The sequence below is a fragment of the Rutilus rutilus genome (genome assembly GCF_951802725.1).
Source record: "Rutilus rutilus genome assembly, chromosome: 22".
NCBI classification, from domain to species: domain Eukaryota; kingdom Metazoa; phylum Chordata; class Actinopteri; order Cypriniformes; family Leuciscidae; genus Rutilus; species Rutilus rutilus.
In genome coordinates, this window is record NC_140227.1 from 30,289,266 (window position 1) to 30,310,783 (window position 21,518).

General features: G+C 38.2%; 1 protein-coding gene across 7 annotated transcripts in view; it reads right to left on the reverse strand.

Moving 5' to 3' along the window:
- slmapa (sarcolemma associated protein a) overlaps nt 1-21,518 on the reverse strand; it is a 68,698-nt gene that overhangs the window by 33,664 nt on the left and 13,516 nt on the right. For 4 of the 7 annotated variants that reach the window (XM_084394468.1, XM_084394469.1, XM_084394466.1 and 1 more), the window contains exons 2-4: nt 12,378-12,525; nt 11,053-11,125; nt 643-679 (exon numbers count right to left, since the gene is read on the reverse strand). In XM_084394468.1, the coding sequence (XP_084250594.1) occupies nt 643-679; nt 11,053-11,125; nt 12,378-12,525 (258 nt within the window). Of the gene's footprint in view, nt 1-642; nt 680-2,002; nt 2,425-11,052; nt 11,126-12,377; nt 12,526-18,154; nt 18,489-21,518 lie in introns of those variants that run through there. The other 3 variants (XM_084394471.1, XM_084394472.1, XM_084394470.1) reach the window with 2 other exon arrangements.

A 21,518-nucleotide genomic window follows, 5' to 3' on the forward strand; every position in this document is an offset into this window, starting at 1 on the left:
TCATAAACATTTTTAAAAATCTCACCGACCCCAAACTTTCGAAAGGTAAAGTTACTACTTCACTAAATTACAATTGTGAATTGGGATGTAGTTTGAGTCTAGGATCTCATCAACATGCTCTCAGTAATAGCATTTGATTCCAGATGCAACAAAGAGAGACGAGAACGACTTTATTAGATTTCTGTTTAAAGACTAATGCGATTAAGCACGAGTATATATTTAAAACTTGCAAAGAAAGACACCTCTGTGCACGACTGGGAACGATCCGCCACACAACTAAAATGTTCCCTGTTAAAGCTCCACGGAGGCATCCCACACGGAGGATAACGGCATTATCTAACTTCATCTGGACCACCTCCAGGATTGTTCACAAATACACCACATGGAAACCTCAGATAGCGGCACATAAATGCTTGCTGATGTTAATTCAAGGCTTTAGCAACAGCAAGGACATGGAAATCAATGGCATTCATAACAAGCTGCTTTGAGGACAACACGGCAAAAGCTGCATGCTGTTTCATATCCAAAAGACACAATTATAAAGAACATAATGAACTGGAAATCATGATCAAGTTTAATCTGGAGACAAACAACCTTACATCCTGCGTATATGATGAAAGAAAGCGAGTCGCGCGCGCTTACCTTATCAATAGCCAGTGGCAGTGGAGCTGGAACAACACTGGAAGAGAAAGAGAGATTGTTACTGGTTTATGGAAAGATCGGGACGGATCTACTGACACTTTGCATGAGGAAAGTTAGGTGCAAATATTTGCTAGCAGACTCACTCAACCGATTCAACTTTGCACTGTTAATATTTTACAGTACAGCCCTTTTACAACTTGAAAATATTAGCACACCACATGAGAGATACAAGTGTTTCATTTACCTTTTTTTGTTTTTGACTTGGTTTTAGCTTTTAACTATAAATCACCCTGGCTCCCAGCCTTTGTAACATTATATAAGGTAATATCCAGAACTGTGAACCGAACTGAAAGCGAACTGTGATATCGCCAATAAAAGGAACAAGTCGAAAATTCATTAAGACCATTAATCACAGACTGATTTAATGTTAAAACATCAGATATCATCTAAATGATTCCAGCTATGTCACGCCACATCAGCCGTCCAGTTGGCGAAGCTGAACTTGCACCCAGTTTCCAGTGCTTGCATGACATAAATAGGCTGTGGGTTCAAAAGGTCAGCAGTGATACCTGTGGACTTTCTGCTCTAGAGAGCAAACGGGCAGAATCAGAATATGAAATCATCTCGGTCACTGAGACTTTGCGAAATGAGTCTAACCGAATGAAGTCAGGAGAAATGGAGTCTAGAGAACCACATGACAATCCATGAACCCTGATCTGATCCGATCTATAAACCCTGAGGAACTACAGGAAAATATGGCAAAACAATGACAAAGATTTTCCAAAACATCAATGCAGGCTATTTATATGATGCAAATCTTAAAGATGACAAAATAAACTTTTAACATGCATATGTAATTGGACATAATATTGTGTACACACATTTTTGTACCAAGTTTTTCAAGCATGTAATTTCTCCTAATATTGGCATGACTATGGGAATAAAGTGGGAAAAGATGAGTCCTTTTGGAGGAACAAGCCCTTTGAAATATACCCTTCAACAACTTCCTGTTGGAACAGGAAATACGTCAACAGAGGAGAGCAGATTGCACTCGTGAATACAGTACAAGTCATTTAAAAACATATTCGGCATATGTGCAAGGCCTTGTTCAAACACACATTATTGTTTTTTTTAATACATTAATTATTAAATGACCAGCTTTAAGCCTGTAATCCAGGTGGCTGAACTATAAAACATGTAGAGAGAGGAGAGCAGAGATAGTTCAGGCCTCAACACACCCAAATAAAAATGTCCTGCTAGATGTGATTCACATTTCAAGCATTTTTTTCCCCATATGAACTGCGTCATTCCTTCAAAAGCCTGCCGATCCCTCTTTTTTTTTTTGGAAAAGTCTTGTTACCTGAAGTGTAAGAAAAGCAGACTTTACAGTGAGATGTCCATCAGCTGAGCAGATGTCTGGCAGTCCGAATGTCTGTGGTGTTAATATTTATCTTTCAGACGCTTTGCAGAAGAACATGCTGTCATGCTCTCTTTAGCAGCTTGATAACATGGCTGGATCCTCGTCGCCTGTGTAAAATCAAAACAGCGCAGTTGTGTCCGCTCCACACGGTTCAACACCATCCACGCCTCTCCCACAGGCATCGGTTCAAAGTTCAAGTGCCTGTCATGTGATAATTCCAGACTCTTCTGAAATAAAACACTCCAAAGTCCCTCAGAGCTCCACACCGATCTGAAGAGCCTTCAATTTTCATGCGCAGTGAAACTCAGGCGGGACAATAGTAGCAGAACCTGATCCGCTGGCCGTCTGCCCCTATGGCATCTGCTCAGCAACTCATGTAAAGAAACAAAGCCGACGGGTTGGAGAGCATTCCAGGAGACATGGGGGAAGATCGCACTTGTGGGATGTTCATAACTAAGTAGAGTTATGCAATAGTGATCCACAAACATCCTTATAGCAGTGGAGCATCACGTTACACAAGCAAGGGTTGTGTTTGGAACAGCATACAAACACCATATAGTGCAGTATATACTGTATCTATGGATGCACCACTAAGAACATTTTGCATGATAACTGACAAGTCTAAATACAATTTTTTATATTATTTTTGAGAGCCTGATTACAAAAAAACAAAACAAAAGTCTCACCATTAAGCGCCATGTCCCGAGCACTTCAACATAAATCAAACATATACAGTAGTGCAGCCTAGTTTGATCAAGTTTTAAAATTATATAAAGAATCAAAATGCATGTGCCATGGATAAATAAATTGGACTTATCAAGCCATAATTAAACCATACTGTTGATGAAAATAATATGAGAAAAATAAAAGTGCAAGTTAAAATCAATAATGCATCACTGTTTTTGAAACAGAAACATCAAAAATTAATATTACGGTTTCAAATAACAGCACTGCCGAAACTGAAGAGCTGAATGAACACAGGGAAACTGAAGTTAGCGGGTTAATTAACTCACCAAAACGCCTCCTATATGAGATTAATCAGATATTTATACAACATAAACATAATATTACAACTTATATCTGCACAAAAATAACAGATTAACTTGAACTAAATTACGTGCTATGGTCAGAATGTGTAATCTATACCAATATGGTGGCCGATATCATGCTTTCATAACATTTTCTGCATTCTACTTTTTGCCTTTCGTATAAAATTGAGTGAAAATGCAAAAATAACCATAATTTATATTATATCTAGAAGCCATTTGCTACATTTAACTTGCATAAAATTGATGCACTTGCATAATACTCAAGCGGTGACAATGTAGTATGTTGTGTATAACTTGTATATACACATTATATACACATATTTTGTGTGTGTATATACACATACACACTTCCAGACATCCAGAACCGAAGCTAGACACTTGCTATATCAAAATGCCAAGGCAAAATGAGCTATTTCTGATTCTTGAACTGAAGTTTATAACGTTCATAATAGCAACATCTCCCACTAAAGCAGTGTGCAGCTTCAGGCACAGTGTCTTGTGAGTGTGTGTTTATGTAATCCAGAGATGAGTCACAGTAACTCTCCTGTTCCAAGCCTGCAAGCCACACACACGCCATTGTTTGAGATTTGTTTCTCAATATGGCAGTCATGGCCTCGCTGATAATTCATGAAGACTTGCCGATATCAACGGCGCCACAGAAAACACTCTGAATTTGATTGAGAAGTATTTTGTTTTTATCCTCCAGGACTAGGGATTAAAACAAGTGTCATTTTTCCAATTATTGGCATTGGCAAGGGCAGACTGACATGCAAAATTTCCCAACCAAAATTTGCTCTTTAAATTACATTTAGAAAACCTAATTAGAAACTAGGGTAACACTTTATTTTACAGTGTCCTTGTTACATATACTTACAATAGTATTAACAGCTAATTATGCATAATTACGTGCAACTAACCCTCAACCAAATCCTAATCCTACCCTAACTCTATAGTAAGTACATGCACTTAATTAATATTACTCAGTACTTAAATATAATTACACTGCAACAATGACACCGCAAAATAAAGTGTAGCCAAAACTAGTAATCCAGATGCGTAGCACGACATATCTAGCTCATGATGAAATTAATAAATAAATATTACACATTTAGTGTCCATCAGCTATTGATCAACCAAATCAGTCATACACACACGGTGTCAAGTGAACTGCACTTTTATGAATGTCAACAACCACCAATGGGAATATATTTGATGTGTATTTTCCAGCTTTGAAAAGCAGGAGTTTGTGGGCGATGAGATTAAATACAGAAATAGAAACTGAGCGATCAACAGAATAATGTGGCTGGTTGGGACAAACAGAGGTAGGATTCACCACTGGCTAATTAATAATGATTTAGCATAATAATATAGCTTTTACATCAGGATGACAGTGAAACAGGACTGTACAGAATAGCATTTGCAGAAATTAAAACGACTCACAAGAGAACCAATAAAGTGTGATTGGCAGATTGGAAATCCATTACAAATTCACTATGAGTAAACTGGAAACAATGTCCCAGATCTGGTTGTGGTCCTATGCTGAAATCTGCGATCAATTATAGAGGGAAAGAAAATGGTGAGAGTTCAACCCAGTGGAGGAAACGGGACATCCCTGTCCAGTAATGCACTCTCTCGCCGTCCAGATGGAAAATAAAAACGATCAGCCCTCGATGACTATCTTTCACATCTCCGTCGTTTCCCCTCCTTCAATAAATCTATCCATCCCTACTCACAGAGCAACAGTATAAATCTATCTGAAAGAGGCTAAATGAACATTAAGTGGAAAGAGTGAAGGGAAGATATCTTAAGCAGATGTCTTTTGTCGACTTGCTGGAAAGAATTTCAGCAGGCTAGTGGTGAGACATGATTTCTCACTTAGGCTGCCTTTTTGACCTCACTCGCAACACAAACAGCAAGTAAAAGCCCTGGCCACAAACACATATCCCAGAAATCCCCCTGACTGCATCTTCTAATGAACAGAAGAGCGCGCAGACACATGCCGCTAACCCCGAACATGCATCTCTGGTCGTGCTGGGCTCCTCAGGCAAGAGCTCAACAACTAGGCTAGACGTGTGTGGTGTCTATAAATACCTCAAACTGGATGTGAACATGCGACTGGGTCGAGAGCTCGGCCAAGGAGCTCCACTGCAGACATGAGACACAACTGATGTTTGATTAACAGGCCAAGAGGAGAAGAAAATAGGGAGTAGAGTGAACAAAGATGGGACAGTTCGTATAACACAAGCATATCATTTCTGAAGCACTACCATCATAAGCTTTGTCAAAAATAATAATGCATAATTCAAAATACCTTTGTGTGACCCTGGACCACAAAACCAGTCACATGGGTCAATTTTATGAAATTGAGATTTATGAAAGCTGAATAAATAAGCTTTCAATTGATGTGTGGTTTGTTAGGATAGGACAATATTTGGTTGAGATACAACTATTGAAAATCTGGAATCTGAGGGTGCAAAAAAAAATCGAAACATTGAGAAAATCGCCTTTAAAGTTGTGCATTTATGTTCACGATTGTGCCGCATTCACTCACAGAAATAAATGTTTTATATATTTACGGTAGGAAATGTACAAAATATCCTCATGGAACATGATCTTTACTTAATATCCTAACGATTTTTGGCATAAAAGAAAAATCGATAATTTTGACCCATACAATGTATAGTTGGCTATTGCCACAAATATACCCGTGCGACTCGTGACTGGTTTTGTGGTCCAGGGTCACATATATAAATTAGGGCTGCACGATTTGGGGAAAATGTCATATTGCGATAATAGAGGTCAATATTGCGATTGCGATATGCGATATAATAAACAAATGGTTTCATGAGTCAACTTGCTTGGTTCTCAAGGAAAATAAATGCACACACAGATTAGTGATAATCTGCCTAAAGAAAAAAGTTCTTTAGTCAAGAGCAGTGAGTGTTTTTCTTTGTTCCCTTTGTTCTTTGATTAACTTTAGCGACAGATATAATTAGTGGCTACTGTGTACTGTCCCTTTAAGAGCAGCCGCTGCTGTCAGAGATGCGGATCTCACACGCGCCTCATTCTCTCACGAGTCACAACTCTTCACGTTCATCATAAGACTATTCTTATGTTATGAAGATACTCGACAAAAAGACATTTTGGCATAATTTTGTGTGTTATTGTTCGTTCAAGCTCGAAAGAGAACTGTATTCTGGCATGCTGTTTTGTGCGCACGCACGATATTAGCGCGAGTCTTGTCAGGACATTCACTGACAGTGCGTTCTTTTTTGTCTTATCGCGCATGAATGGTTTAAAAGCATTTGCATGAATAAGAGCGGGATCATGTAACACTAGCCAAAGGATGCCAAAAATGAACAGATGCTGCGTTAATTGCGTTAACAGCGCTAATTTGTTTATTTAATATAAAATCGCAGCATTTTGCGTCATATAATAGCGTAGGCTTGACATCGCGATTGCGATATGATTAATCGTGCAGCACTAATATAAAAGTATAACAAGGCTCAAAATTGCAAACATTTTTGGTTGCATATGCTCCAGAAATTTAATCTGCGCAACCTCATTATATATCTGGGAGCATTTGTGCGGGAACACATTATTATTGTGGTGTTTTCATTTCTCAACAAAACTTTCACTAATTACTGAACACTGTGAGCTGGTAGAGTGACGGGTCCACCGCTCTATCCAATGGTACATAACCAAATAAACTTTACTTTTTTAGCTTTGATGCAGATTTTAGATTGGTTGATATTAGCCGTCAATCACTCCATTTCACGTGACGGGGAGCTAACTAGCTCACAAAATGTAAAGAGCTGAAGAGAGATGATGAAAAGGACATTGAGAGATTTCTTCTGTAAGCTGTCTAAAGTCACAGATAATGTAACTCCTGTAGTTGGCGATCATGTGGTGAATGTGGATCCACCAGTGGAAAACAAGGCTTACAGTTTTCGGAGAGAGTGGCTGAAAGACTTTGAGTTGCGTTGCGTCTGCTATGAAAATGGCTCAATGCACTGCGTTCACTGTAAAGCCTGTGTGGTACAGAGATTGCAGGTAACACTGCGTTTGCCATTGAAACCACACATTTTAGGCACGAGCGCTTGATTAAACACAGGGAGAGAGCCAAGCACAAGAAACGCCAGGACAAGTGTGTGGCAAAGAATTCAGGATCAGATTCGATTGTTGAAGCTTTCAATCGTCAGGATGCTCCCGGTTGTTCCGCTCAATTGGCAGAGTTGACTGTGAAATTTAACACCGCCTACACCATCTGTTAATATATATGTTAAATCTGTTCATTAATATATATATTTACATTGTAGTTGTGGTGCTCAAAGTTGCACCAGTGCAACCAAGTAAAAAATAAATGTATTGTCAAAAAAAAAAAAAAATGTCCAATGGCTTACCTAAAGTTGTGTCTGAATAAATAAGCTGGGATAAGAGAAAGTATTTCATTTTCTGCATAGAACATTTTATATTTTATCATGCATGTTATAAAAAATAAAAAAATAAAACATAAAAAAAGAGCAGTAAGAGCTGCAGTTTCACTGAACGGCCACCGGTGTCGCTTTAACACGGGTTTCTCAATTCTACATATAGACCCTTTAAAAAATGTTTTGAATGAACTTTTTCATAATCTAAACGTAAAATGTTCTTATAACATATTTTTGTTTGCTGATCAAATCTGATTTCAAACAGTCTTTGCGTCACTCTTAAGGTGACAACGTCAAAACGGGTGACGGAATAACCGTAAGTATTCATACACGTATACATATATACCAGTCTCCTCCATTGGGAGCAACTCAATAGGGAGCTTATTTTCCATTTTTCCAACATTCGTTTTGTAAGTCTCGTGACATACGTGGGTACATCATTACTGACGCAACCCATGCTGATAGGTTAGTTATGTCTAAACACACAAATCTGATTTGATCACTTGCAGTTAATAGTGTGGACGGTCATGTCTGAAAAGAAAAGAGAAATTTTTTATTTGCTTACTCCCAGACTTTTTTTTACTCCCAGGTAGTTTGTTTTTTGGCCTCCTGATACCTAAAGCTTCTTTGTACTTGTTTCTTTTGAAATTTGTATTGCTATTATTATCAAAATATTATGATCAGCATTACCTTCACTAAATTTAGTGGTTTGTTCTTCCCTCATATTTAAAATATATATATATAAAAAAAACATTTTCCTCACATTTTGATGGTTTAATCGAAAAGGACATCCCTTTTAGACACACTTTTAGACTTCTAGATGAACTCGGAAGCTGACCCCACTAACAAACTAGTCAATAATTAAATGACCAGTCAACAATCACTGACCCATCCCTAACAGACCGGGAGTTAAAGAAAAGAAAAGAGGTTCAGCCATTAATGGGAGGATTTAGAGAGACAGATTTAAGGTGTGTGTGGTCCCACATCCCTGCCAGTGTTTATGGAGTTAAGAAATGGAAAGATCTCTGAGATTTCCCTGTCAGCTTTATTCAGCGAGCACTTCCACGCTAAACGAGGAGAGGCATGAAATCTTTTAAAGCTCCAGAAATGCCCACAGTACACACTTTGTTTCCACGTGAGCTGGTTTAACAGGTCCTGCCAGCACTGGAGGCCACAGGGAAGCGTTCGATGCGAGAGCCATCTGCTTCACGGATGCCTTCCGTTAAACGATTTTTATAGCCGACGATACATGCACAGTCAAACATAGGATTCATACGGTGGTAGGAAATCCCTTCCGTCAACAAGACCATCAATATCCCTCTTCATGAATATAATAAACACCAGTCATGCCGAGCATCAGATTACTAACTAGACGACTGTTTGGCTGTGTACCCTGGAAGGCAGTTCAATAGCGATACGCTATGCAGGCTTTTAACTAAATTAAGAAAATGCATGTAAAATGTGAAGTTGGTGGACACCTAGATTTCAATGTAATAAAACCTGTGTGGATTTGGTGACGCTCAGAGTTAATGCCGTCGAAATGGAACGGGGAGCAGATGGAGGCGGATGAGACCCGCGAGACCCCTATGGAGCCGGTGCTCATCTCTCGTCTCAGACAGTCTGCAGATCGTGCAGTATCACACAAATCCAATCAAAAATCAATAACTGGCCGGGTCACAGTGAGTCATGCACAAAATGAAATTGAGGCCTTTGAGCCTGAAAAAAATATTAAATAAAAAAAAAAATTCACCTTTTTGTAAGCTTTCATTACAATTTGATGAACAACGTGCTATCAATGTGCTAACAATGTGCTATAATTTTTTTAAAGATAATTTTAACAGTGAAAGACTGAGAAAATGCTAAGGTAAAAACCTGTTAAAGAGGTGGTATAATGCCCTATTCACAAAAAGTCTCTGATGTCCACAGAGTGTGTATGTTAAGTTTTAGCTCAAAATACCCCACAGATATTTTTATGTAGCATTTTAAAATTGCCACTTTTTGAGGGTGAGAAAAAACGCACACTTTTTTTGTGTCTGTTCCTTTAAATGCAAATGAGCTGCTGCTCCCGGCACAGGAGGCGGAGCTTCAACAGCTTGTGTCCTTTTAAGTTTCAAAAACTTTTAGCCTTTTATGTTCAAACCAGAGTCAGACAATAAAGTAAGAAGTGACAACATGTCAAATGCTTCTGAATGGTTAGTTGATGAATTTATGTAGCTGATGTGTAGTTATCTGTTAGTCATTGATTAGCATATTCTGTCATGATAATCTATAAATCATGTTCCTGGGGGCGGGGTTTATGTAACTTGTAGGGTTAGTGATGTCACTAACCCGGGAGGAATGTGGTGTAGTCTCTACCAGCCGTTTGTTGTCGTCCTTAAAAAGCGATTTCTTTAAAAGCAAATATCTCCCTTTGCTTTGAACTTTGAGCGTTGTAACTTTGCAGATGTTGTTTACGCTCAAACAGCAATATTACACACTAACTAAAGTTAGAAAAGTGAAATCATAATCAACAGCAAGTCCCCTTACTATACGGTGAAAAACTGGAATAGATTTAACGGGACATTTCATGTAATTTTACAGTCAAATACTGATAAATGTACAGTTTTTGGAAGTGAAAAAGAACAAGTCCTTTTTACAACTCTTTTGATTGACATTCCCAGTATACTCTGTGACGGCTCTTATTTGATGGCTTTTCAGTGAAAAGTAAGCCTATAGTTCTCACACGACATCACACAGACATTTACCCCTGGTTTCACAGACAGGGCTTAAGACTAGTCCTAGACTAAAATGTAAGTCTGAGCTGTTTCCACTGAAATAAACTTGCACTGACTGATCTTAAAAATATATCAGTGCCTTTTTAGTTTTAAGATGCACATCGGTAATGTTTTTTTCTAAGCATGTTTATAAAAATTACTTAAATGTCCTAATTGATCTATGGTCTAATCCTGGCTTAGTCTAAGCCCTGTCTGTGAAACCGGGCCTTAATGAACTAAAAACTAAGTGACTGTTAGTCCAAAATTATTTTCGATGCCATAGATGCTGTAAATGGACCTTACGCTGAATTTCACTTGGAATATTCTGCTAAACCAAAAGACTAAATGGAAAGGCACAGAGCATCACTGTGGCATGTGGTTAGATTATATATGTAAATACTTGCGTTTGCTAAATAACCAAGAAAATAAACATAGGAAATGACAACAACCACAGAACCAAAACCAGCATAAAAGCCAAGATCTGATCCACCACTAATTCCCGTCATTCACCATTTGGCAACTAGCAGTCAAACTAACAGCCCACATGTCATTTCCTCTGAACAAGCATGGGCAAATCTTGTTTTGGTCAACTGAATCAGTATAATCAGCAGCTGTAAGCCTCAGTTCTCAGAGATTTTATCACATTCTGTGCATGTTTTTATAAGTGATGAAGCTGGGAAGCACGAGCTACCTTAATGATAAGAATAAAACACCAGATTGAGTGGTACAAAATTTTTTTATATTCAAACAGGACTCACTCTGATCGCCGCCGACCTTCCATGCCATCTGGTAAGAAGAGCTTGATGGTCGACACTATACAGCCATGAGTGACTAAAAAAAGAACAGGAGAAAGCCGGACACATAAGTGAGTGTTTTATGACAACAGTGGTCGTACAAAAAAAATACATGCAAATGATTATTTTCATAACAAGACTTTAAAGAAAGGTACAGGTTATCCCAAACATAAAAATGTTCATAACAAGCACTAATATGGTGTCATCCAAGAAGCTTACATGTACTAAAGTCTATCAGCTTTAAAAGTGAGTGTGTTTGTGATCATCAAAAACATCCAGAGAAGATTTCCTGGCGTTCTGATGAGACAAAACAAACTTGTGCCGCAACAATGCTAAGAATTAAACACACAACACCCAAATGTGACTTAAAACAAGTTTCCAAACTAAACTGGAAGCTAATTTGAATACCTTGCCATTTAAAACACAGCGCTCCTAACAGGCTCATAGATCTCTCAAATCTATGCTTACATTAGTTTTAAAAGGGCAAGTTACTTTGCATTTGTATCTGATTGTGAAAGCGTCCCATTGCATGTCCTCAAGTTGCAACACATCCAGAAAAGCAATCAACCAGCACTCTTGGGTTTCAAAATTGCATCTCTGCCATTGCAGAATCTTCAAAAAGTGCAGTTTGTAACAGCTGCATTTGTGTCGAAGACTTCCACTCGAAGGTGTCCTCTATTACAGGCCCCAAATTAACACTCGTCAAGCAGCAAATACGTTTTAATAAAGGACTATTTGTATGTACACATCCACACTAGGGTTGGGTACCGTTCACATTTTAACCGGTACCTGAAATTCGGTGCCGGTACCATTTTTGTTTAGATAATTAAGGCATGTTTACCTCAATAACTGTAAAGAATCTAAGTCATTTGTAGAAGTGTTATTGGCATTATGCCAGAGCTGCCTTGGTCGCTGTCTGCCATTGTCTGTAATTGCTTGAATATTAATAAAAACAACCATTTTAGTAATAATAAAACTAAAAAAATCTATGAAATGTTTTGTTTTCCACAAATTCTGTGTTGTGAATTTTCTAGTAAACATTTAATTGATCTTTCATATGAAATTAAACCTTTTTTTGTCCAATAACTGAGCATTTGTGTCAAAGACTTTCAATAAACGGTGTCCTCTATTACACTACCAAAACAACAGGGCCCCAAATTAACACTAGTCAAGCAGCAAATACACTTTAATAAAGGAATAATAAATAAAGGAATATTTGTATGTACCCGCATTACACACAGCTGGGCCACATTTCACTATCACCACTCATACAAACAGGCTTTCCTCACCTTTCCGGGTATTCTCGGTCACATCCACCCCGAACTGGATGATGTCACCGGAGAGCACCTCGCAGGGAGGGCTCTCCTCCGACCCCCGGCTCAGACGCTGGCTGTTGATGAAGGTGCCATTGCTGCTTTTGGTGTCCTGGAGATAGAACTGTAAACAGAGGAGAGACGGAAAGATCACTAGACTGAAAGTGTGCAGAACAAATGTGCAAGACGAAAGAGAGCAATGGTTAAAAAAGAGGAAGTGCTCGAGCTAAGCTTGCATTGATCAAGCGTGAAACCATTTAATGCAATGCACAGTTTATGGAGGTCGACAGGTTCATTGTTACAATGCAGATTGTAAACACATTTTTAAGGCAGTAGCAAAACGTAAAAACTATCATTTAACTAGATAGGTAATAATAATAATAATAATAATAATAATAATAACAACAACAACAACAACAACACTTATCACCCCAGTTAATAAAAAATAATGTTTTTAGGTAATTGAAATAAAGCTGAAATAAAATATAAATATTAAATGGAAAAACACTGAAATTAGTTGAAATAAGTTGAATTAAAGCTAAACAATATAAAAATAAAAAATAAAAGAGTCCTTAAATATTAAATAAAATGTCAAAAGCACATAACATACAATTATTAAAACTTACATTTAAAATGAAACCTGTAAATATAGAAAATAAAGAGGTGGTTCAAAATATTAAATGTTATAAAATAACTGAAATAAGATTCAGTAATACACTTACTAAAACTGAAATATAAATTTAAGCTCTAATATTTGTAAGAAATACAATAATGGCAAAAGCACACAAAATTAAAACGAATTAAAATGAAATACAAATTAAAAGCTAATTCAAAATATTAATAAATTATAAATAAAGTAAAGAAATTATACTAAAATACCACTGTATCACCTATCTGACAAATGTAATTGCTTACTACTGTGATCAACATTAGTAAGTAATAACGTCCTTAAAGTGATGGTTCGGAGTAATTTCAACCTAGGGTCCTTTGCACCATGACCTCGAGCCAAACACCCCCCCAGAAGCCTTTTTTCCCTTGGTCGAACATTATTAAAGTTAGAGCTTATTTAGAGATATCAGCTGAATGGGTTAGTGCAGGCGCTAATGGATCCAAGGCTGTATCTGATAAATTACTAGGGGTGGTTAATCTGTCTGATTTCCCGATTCGATTCGATTACGATTATTGAAGTCCCGATTCGATTACAGTCGATTTTCGATTATTAACGATTCTCGATTAGCGATTATTGATTTTCCAGTTCACAACAGTAAACGAAAATACACTACAAAGTGATTGCAGTATTAAAAAAAGTCAGTTTCTGTGTCGTGTAGTTATAACTTCAGAATTATTTGTATGTAGCTTATGTTCTGTAGAACACAGAAATGAATACATCACATTGTGTTGTGACTCATCAAGTTGAACTAAACAATAACAAATAAATGAAAGGCTTATTTCCTTTAGGAAGTAGATCAGAACCAACATAGGCTACTGTAGAAACTGGACAATTTTCTTCTAGAAAGACAAGGTGTTCAGCTAAAGATATTAAATAGCAGTCCCAAACTAGCTTCAATGTTGGTATGAGCCACCACAGTATTTTACAAATATAAAAAATAACACAAAGTGAAAATAAAGTGGCATTTTGGGGTTAATATTGAAACGACAGTTACCATGGTGAATACACAATACTAACAAGAACTGTTAATGAAACATGGAAACTGCTCCTGGTGAATAGAATGAAAATCATACCTGCATGCAAATCCTTCTCAGCTAACACACGACGTACCAGTAACGTGATTTATTGGTATTTTACTTTTATTTCATGACTTACTAATTTACAACGTAACAACGTTGCATGCTCGTAGTTTCCTTTGTACAGTGAAGCGATACACGGCGCGCCCCTCCGCATTTGCGCGTGCAATTGAAGAGTGTGCGCTACGAGTACAGTATAACGGCTGACAGGACAGGAACGTCCGTTTTTCTGAGGTGAAATACTTTTTATTTCAGCGTACACATACGTCACTGCCTGGTAGTTCCTATATTGTGCTGGGTTTTCTGAAGTAGTTGTAATTCGCCTCTCATAACATAACATGCTCTAAATGCACGCAGAGTGGATTTTTAATTTTTTTATTTTTTTATAAAAAATCGATTTTTGAAAATTTAATAATCGATTCATACTCGTCCATAACATACTCGCGATTAATCAATAATCGATTTTTTTCACCACCCCTATAAATTACCCCACTAATAATGCCCAGAATGGTACCAAACTTCTACAGTAGAACAAATAGGTTCTGTACTCATAAAATGAGGCATTGGAAAGTTTGTAAGTACATCAGGAGTTTATTTAAATAACACTTGCCTGATGGCTAATGCTACCGCTAACCCGGACGTCGAGTTCACTTCAGTGATTTGGGAAAAGCACGTATAAGTCCTGGCAGAAAGCGATGCATTTTTTCAAGTGTTGACAACTTAGTGTTAACTGATAATTGTTGCAAACTGGTACTACCAACAAAATATTAGTGCATTCCTGGAACTGGGCGTCGTTACACTACATCGCTTAAAATGACCAATAACGTCCTTAAGTGCTGAGCTGACCAGGCAAGCCCTCAACTCGTTTACTCTGCTACGTACAACATCCCTGATCGGCGACACGCATGCTAAAAAACAACCAGCGAGGGCACTGGAGAACTGGCTTTGTGCCCATAATTTTCACCAGAGTAATTGTTTCATGTACTCGGTTCAACTCTGAACTTCTGAATTTCTTCGCTCAGCCGGATGAATAGATTCACTGTCAAGCACGACTACATTAAGAGTGACATTCATTTCCACCCACCGCCAGCATCCCACATCACGTGTCACTATGTGGGCATCACTGTTAACAGGTTCATCAGGTTAAGCCACAGGATGAACACTGTCTGCTTCAACACAATGAGATCAAGGTTGCGCGAGATTAAGAACTACAAACCCTGTCTTTATGAGGATGCAGAACATTTTTAGCCTCTAACAGAGTGTCTTAAGCATTTCACTTCACATCACGCTACTGACTGGCTGTATGATTGAGCCGGAGTCGAGCGGTATCTCATCCTCCATCATAACGGGAGTGAAATGTGATATCTGTGTTTGTGTCTTACATGTGGATTGGCATGGAAACCGCATGATATTGGTGATGCGTCTGTTAATAAGCAACCAGTGTTAATTTAGATAAAACACAGATTAGCTCTCATGTGCGTATAGGATGGTTTTGATTCAGAAATGCATTATACTTTACAGAGATGCACGATATATCGAAATGCCGCAAATGTACATATGATATCAGGGTTCCCACACCTTGGTTATGCTGGGTACACACCAAAAGATAATGGGGCTGATTTTGGGCCGATTTCCCCCGTTCTGACAATCCTAGCTGTGTCCCGATTATCTTGATGGTTCTACAGATTATCTTGTCAGATTTCCCCTTGGTGTGAGGTGTGTTAAGAGTGTCTGAACCTGATTGGAAGAACGTCGGAGCCGCCCCGATCACGAATCGTAAATATTCAACATGTTTAATATTTACGATCAGAAATCCTGATGTGTGGGGGGGAACCCCGAGGACAAAAGCGCGCACGAACTGGAGATTATCACGTGAAACGGAACAATATCCAATCAGAAAGCGAGATGATGGAAGACGGAAGCATAACAAACGCAGTCCTGGCGCAGCACAAAGTGAAATTGATGTGGACAGCAGAGATGGAGGATCAGCTTGTTGATTTGTGGCAACAGCACAAATGTTTATACAACGTGTCGTGTAAAACCTTTCCAAACACTATCATCGCAATTTCTTCCTGCATATCGTCATGCTTATTCTGAGGTCTCGCGAGATTTTGCGAGATTTCCTGTGTTCACAGTCGAGACTCTGGTTGAAAATCTGTTCGTGTGTGTGGTGTGCTGTCTTTGTCACATCATGGCACACCACACACTATAGGAGCAAAACGGTTAAATCTCATGTTTGTGGTCTATCACATTTTGAAAATCTTGTAAGATGTAAAAAATCTTTTGGTGTGTACCCAGCATTAGCTTCAAATTCAAGGACTTTACAGGTCCAATACTCTCAAATTCAAGGACTTAACGTGGGGACACATTTCAAGTGAGAGCAAGGTTACATCGTGTTACCTTGTAAGATACATTGTTACAGTTTTCATGTGTCAAACACAACTATGCAAAAAAGCTTCTTTTTTTTCGTTCGTCATGGCAACGTACAACACAAAGTACCTCACGCGGGAAACACAACTTAACGCATAAATGCGCGTAACTAATGTAAATCAAGCAAGCTAGTATGCATAGGCCACGAAGTGTTGTCGAAATAACACATTAGCGGACCGGAGGGAATAATATGGAATTCTTTCAAGAAAACTTCTTGCACAAAATAAATTCAAGCACTTTCAAGGGCCTGTATCTGTGTGTGTTTATTTGCAAAAACTATCCAGGGCCTTGATTTTATTTTATTTTTTCAGATTCACAAACTTTCAAGGATTTCAAGGACCCGTGGGAACCCTGTGATATGCATAAATCGCAACGGCTTGTGATTTTAATACTCCAAAAGATTACAAAAAGTCCAAGTTTTAGGTAGACGTGGACAGCAGAGAGCAGACTGGACACATGGCTGTTACATACGTGTGACATTCTTAATGTTACTAAGGCCGCGTGTCCACCAAAGTGTTTTTATCCAGCTGAAAACACTAGGCGCTCTGCTGAAAACGCCTAGCTATGGGCGCTTGAGAGCGTTCTGCCAGCGTTGCAGGGTTTTTTTCAGTTGAGACATTTGCTTATGATACGGAATATCCGCGAAAGTGTTACTAGTGTCTCATTTCACACATAATTTGTTTCTGTGTTGATTCTACAGTATATTAAAATGTCAATACAATGTAATGTATTTTCTCTGGCTCTTGTTTTAAATGATTTTGTTCCTTTATTATGCTTGTCGTCTGTTGATGTTGTACAAGCTGAATGTGGCGGTTGGTCGGTGTGGTATTAGTACCGCCCCTCCTCCACTGTGATTGGACGGTTGGGTAAAAAGTGACCGTGATGAGTGCTGCGTTTTATCCAAAGTTGAACATTCAACTCTCGGCGACCAGTAAAAAACGCCAAACGCTCAGCGCTTCAGCGTGAAAAAGACGCTCAACGCCTCGTTACGCTCATGGCGTTTTAAAAACGCGGCGCTCCCATTGAAAACAATTGAAAAAACACACCAGCTGTGTGAAAAAACGCTTTGGTGGACACACGGCCTAAATGCAATAAGCAAAGTACTCACTCACTCTCACACACACACACACAGTAAGCCGCCTCTCAGACAGCATGTGATCCTGAATTCAGCTATATGGCCAAATAAACACAATTATGTCAAAATGCACGTCTTTAGTATTCACGTAAAAACAGTTATATCTTTAGTGGAGTAAACGGTTGAGAAAGAAAGCGTGTGTGTAACAATATATTGGATCTGTGCAGCTCTTAAAGTGACAGCAGACTAATAAACCTGCTTCCGTCTGTGTGCTTAATGTTAATCACTACAACAAAAAGAGAAAAATCACTCACTGCTCTTGACTGAATAACTTTTGTAGCTTTACTAAGAATCTGTTGATATTTAGGACTAATTCATACAGAGAAAACTAAGCAGTATGTTATTTTTACATTTGATTATTCTGTTGTTAAATAAACCTAATGTAGGCCTACCTGAAACCCTAAACCCTCCTGGTGTACAATGACATTAAAAAGACACTTACTTTTTATGCAATGCCACAGTAAAACACTGCTGTTCACTTTCAGAAGTCATTGGGATGCTTTCTTCTCACAAAAAGAATGAGAAACGTGCATGTTGGTTATATAATTTTCAGTTTTTAAATATAATTCAAAGCATAATCGTATCGAATATCGCATTATTTAACAAGTTATCGCATTTTTCTTCAACATCGTGCAACCCCTAATGCAAAAACTTTAAGCCAGGCATCAGCAACGTAATGCATCCAGAAGCAGAATGTGTGAAAGCATCAGCTGGATCCCAATATAGCGGGATGCCATGTACGGTCCTTCAACTTTGCTTAGCGCCTTTAAACACCCAGAGTTAGTAAGTGCACAAACAAATGAGAAAGAATGGAGAAGCACAAATGACACAGCATATTCACTCCTATTTCCTCTTGCTAACGGTTGTTCTGGCTGTATTCTGAGGTTATTGTGGTCACTACGCTTACATTTGTTCAGTTTTCTGACCATAATGTTAACATAATGCAACAACTGAAAAACTAAGCAAATTAGACAAATGAAACATGACAAACACCTTCCCCATGGTTCATATCAGGTTAATATTTTTCAGTAAACCTGACAGGCAGCAAAAAAAAAAACTTCAATTAGATCAAACAATATCTATTGATGAATTAAGGATTATTTAAATACAGGAAATATAAACACATGCAGGGATTGCCAAAAATATTTGTAAGCCAAACCTCTTTGACATAAAACATTTTATTGACATACACCCTGAGATTTAATGCTTTCCAAATATAACTTAAGCCATCTGGTGAAACGGTTTTCATATCGCAATATATATATATATATATATATATATATATATATATATATATATATATAGCAGAAAAACAATCAGTTTTTTCCAAAAATCGTGCAATTCTGTTTTCAATTCATGCTTTTCGTTTTTCACTCTGCCTTACTAAGTGTAAAATACTTGATGTGTCATATAATTATAGTCAAGCGGTAGCAGTTTGAGGAGGAACTTCAGCTTCCCTTCATTAATCAACAGCTGGCGTGTTAAATATTCATTTAATATACTAGGACACCATCACTAAAGCACCTGCATCTGTCACAGTGACTGTCAAGTGGCGACTACCCAGGGGGGTGAGTGAAATAAAGAGAGATATAGTGTGAGGGAAGAGAGCGAGGACTCATTTTTATGTCAGGGATTCGCCCCCACATCCCATCGTCAAAGATCACATTAGCATTCCAGCACAGAGACACAGTCTCTCAACACAGCAGCTCCAACACAAGTCTGATGTGAACTTATTCAGCACATCTCAAACAGGCGTCAGTATTCCTGAGAACAGTGTGAAGGTCATCATTTATCCTACAAGAAATCTCCTTACACTCTAACTCATTATTAACATGGTCAAATGTGAGTCCCGGAACTATTTTGAGTGCAGGTTTTTATATAAGCTCTACGGAAAGGCACCATTACCCTGTGCAAACAAGTGCAGAGAAGATTTGTGCAATTAACACTTCCAAGACTGATAATTAAAAGGAAAAGGGGATCATGGGAAGGAGGAGGTGGATCATCAGCTTCAGTTCTGCTGGTAGAACGGCTTAACAAAGACATTTTTTTTACTCTAGTTGGATGGTTGACAACATAAAGGCAACTAATATACACTCCCTTTATTAAAATTAAAGCAACACCAAAGATTCTTTTGTACCTTAAAATAATGTTTCCAAAATCGCTTCAGTGGTTCATCAACTCGTAACAGGGTGAACGGCACTTCTGCATTCGCTTTGCGACCCTTTATCGGCTATAACCGCACTATGCTAGTTTGCCAGATCGGGTAGCGGATCTGAAGTTCGAATGAGACGTGAGAAACGACAAATTTGACTTGCTTTACGGCAAGCGTTATAATGTCATTATTTCGTTTTTCTTCGTTTCTGATGTCGCAATACATCATACTTTCATAAAATCATGCCACATACTCTACCTTGTCTGTGGACATCGTTATTTCCGGTGCTGGATAAACAAATGGCGTGCGTGCGACAGTAGGCTAAATTATTTACGACTGCGGTAATGGACAATTCCGCTTCCAACCTGTAGGGGGACCGCAGAGGAAAAGTGCTTTGGTGTTGCTTTAAATATGTAATATGAAATGTTAACTATTTAAATGGGTTAATATTTGCAAAAACAAAAGGTGATAAAACAACATTCTCAAAAAAGTAAACAACTGCTTCAAGCTTTTACAAGTAATTATTCAAGTCAACGTGTGTCAGGTGTTGACATTCAGTGTCTGCAAAGAACATATGTAAATATAACAGACTGCACACTGATCTAGTCTTGAATCTCCAAACATAGTGTCATATTGTATAAACAGCACAAACATATACACAAACTCTACAATATTAAAACAGCATGTTAATGTTTATGTCTGACAAGCTTGTTTTTATTACAAGGAGATTCAGTGAAATCTATTACTTCACTGTTCTACTGAAAATAGTACAAATAGGGCTGGGCGATAAGTGATATATCAAGATTGCGATCAAATTAACGATGAAAGCTCTGGACATTTTTTACTCGATATGGATTAATCTAACAATCACACAGCAGAAATAAACCAGACAACAGCCAGTCAGTGCATGTCGCTAATACGTGATTTCTGTGTGTCTCTGTGTGAATGAACGGTGCAGTTTAGTCTGATACACAGACTCACACACACACACATGTGGCGCTCGTTGTGTTTTCAGCATCTGCCGTCTCAATATATGAGGGCATTAACACATGAACTTCATCTCCAGAGCTGCTCTGAGAGTCACTTCACAAGCTTTTCACCGTTTCATTTGAGAAAAACTACCATCTGAAATAGCAGATTAATCGTACGCAATCGCGATGTCAAGCCAACGCGATTATATGACGCAAAATGCTGCGATTTTATATTAAATAAACAAATTAGCACTGTTAACGCAATTAACGTAGCATCTGTTAATTTTTGGCATCTTTAGGCTAGTGTTACATGATCCCGCTCTTATTCATGCAAATGCTTTTAAACCATTCATGCGCGATAAGACAAAAGAACGCGCTGTCAGTGAATGTCCTCCTGACACACACGACCCACAGATAGACGCGCGCCAGTATCAAGTTCTCTTTCGCGGTAGAACGAACAACACACATGTATGCCAAAATGAACTGTGAATGTCCTGACTGTGACACACAGAAAGACTCGCGCTAATATCGTGCGTGCGCACAAAACAGCATGCCAGAATACAGTTCTCTTTCGAGCTTGAACGAACAATAACACACACAATTATGCCAAAATGTCTTTTTGTCGAGCATCTTCATAACATAAGAGTAGTCTTATGATGAACGTGAAGAGTTGTGACTCGTGA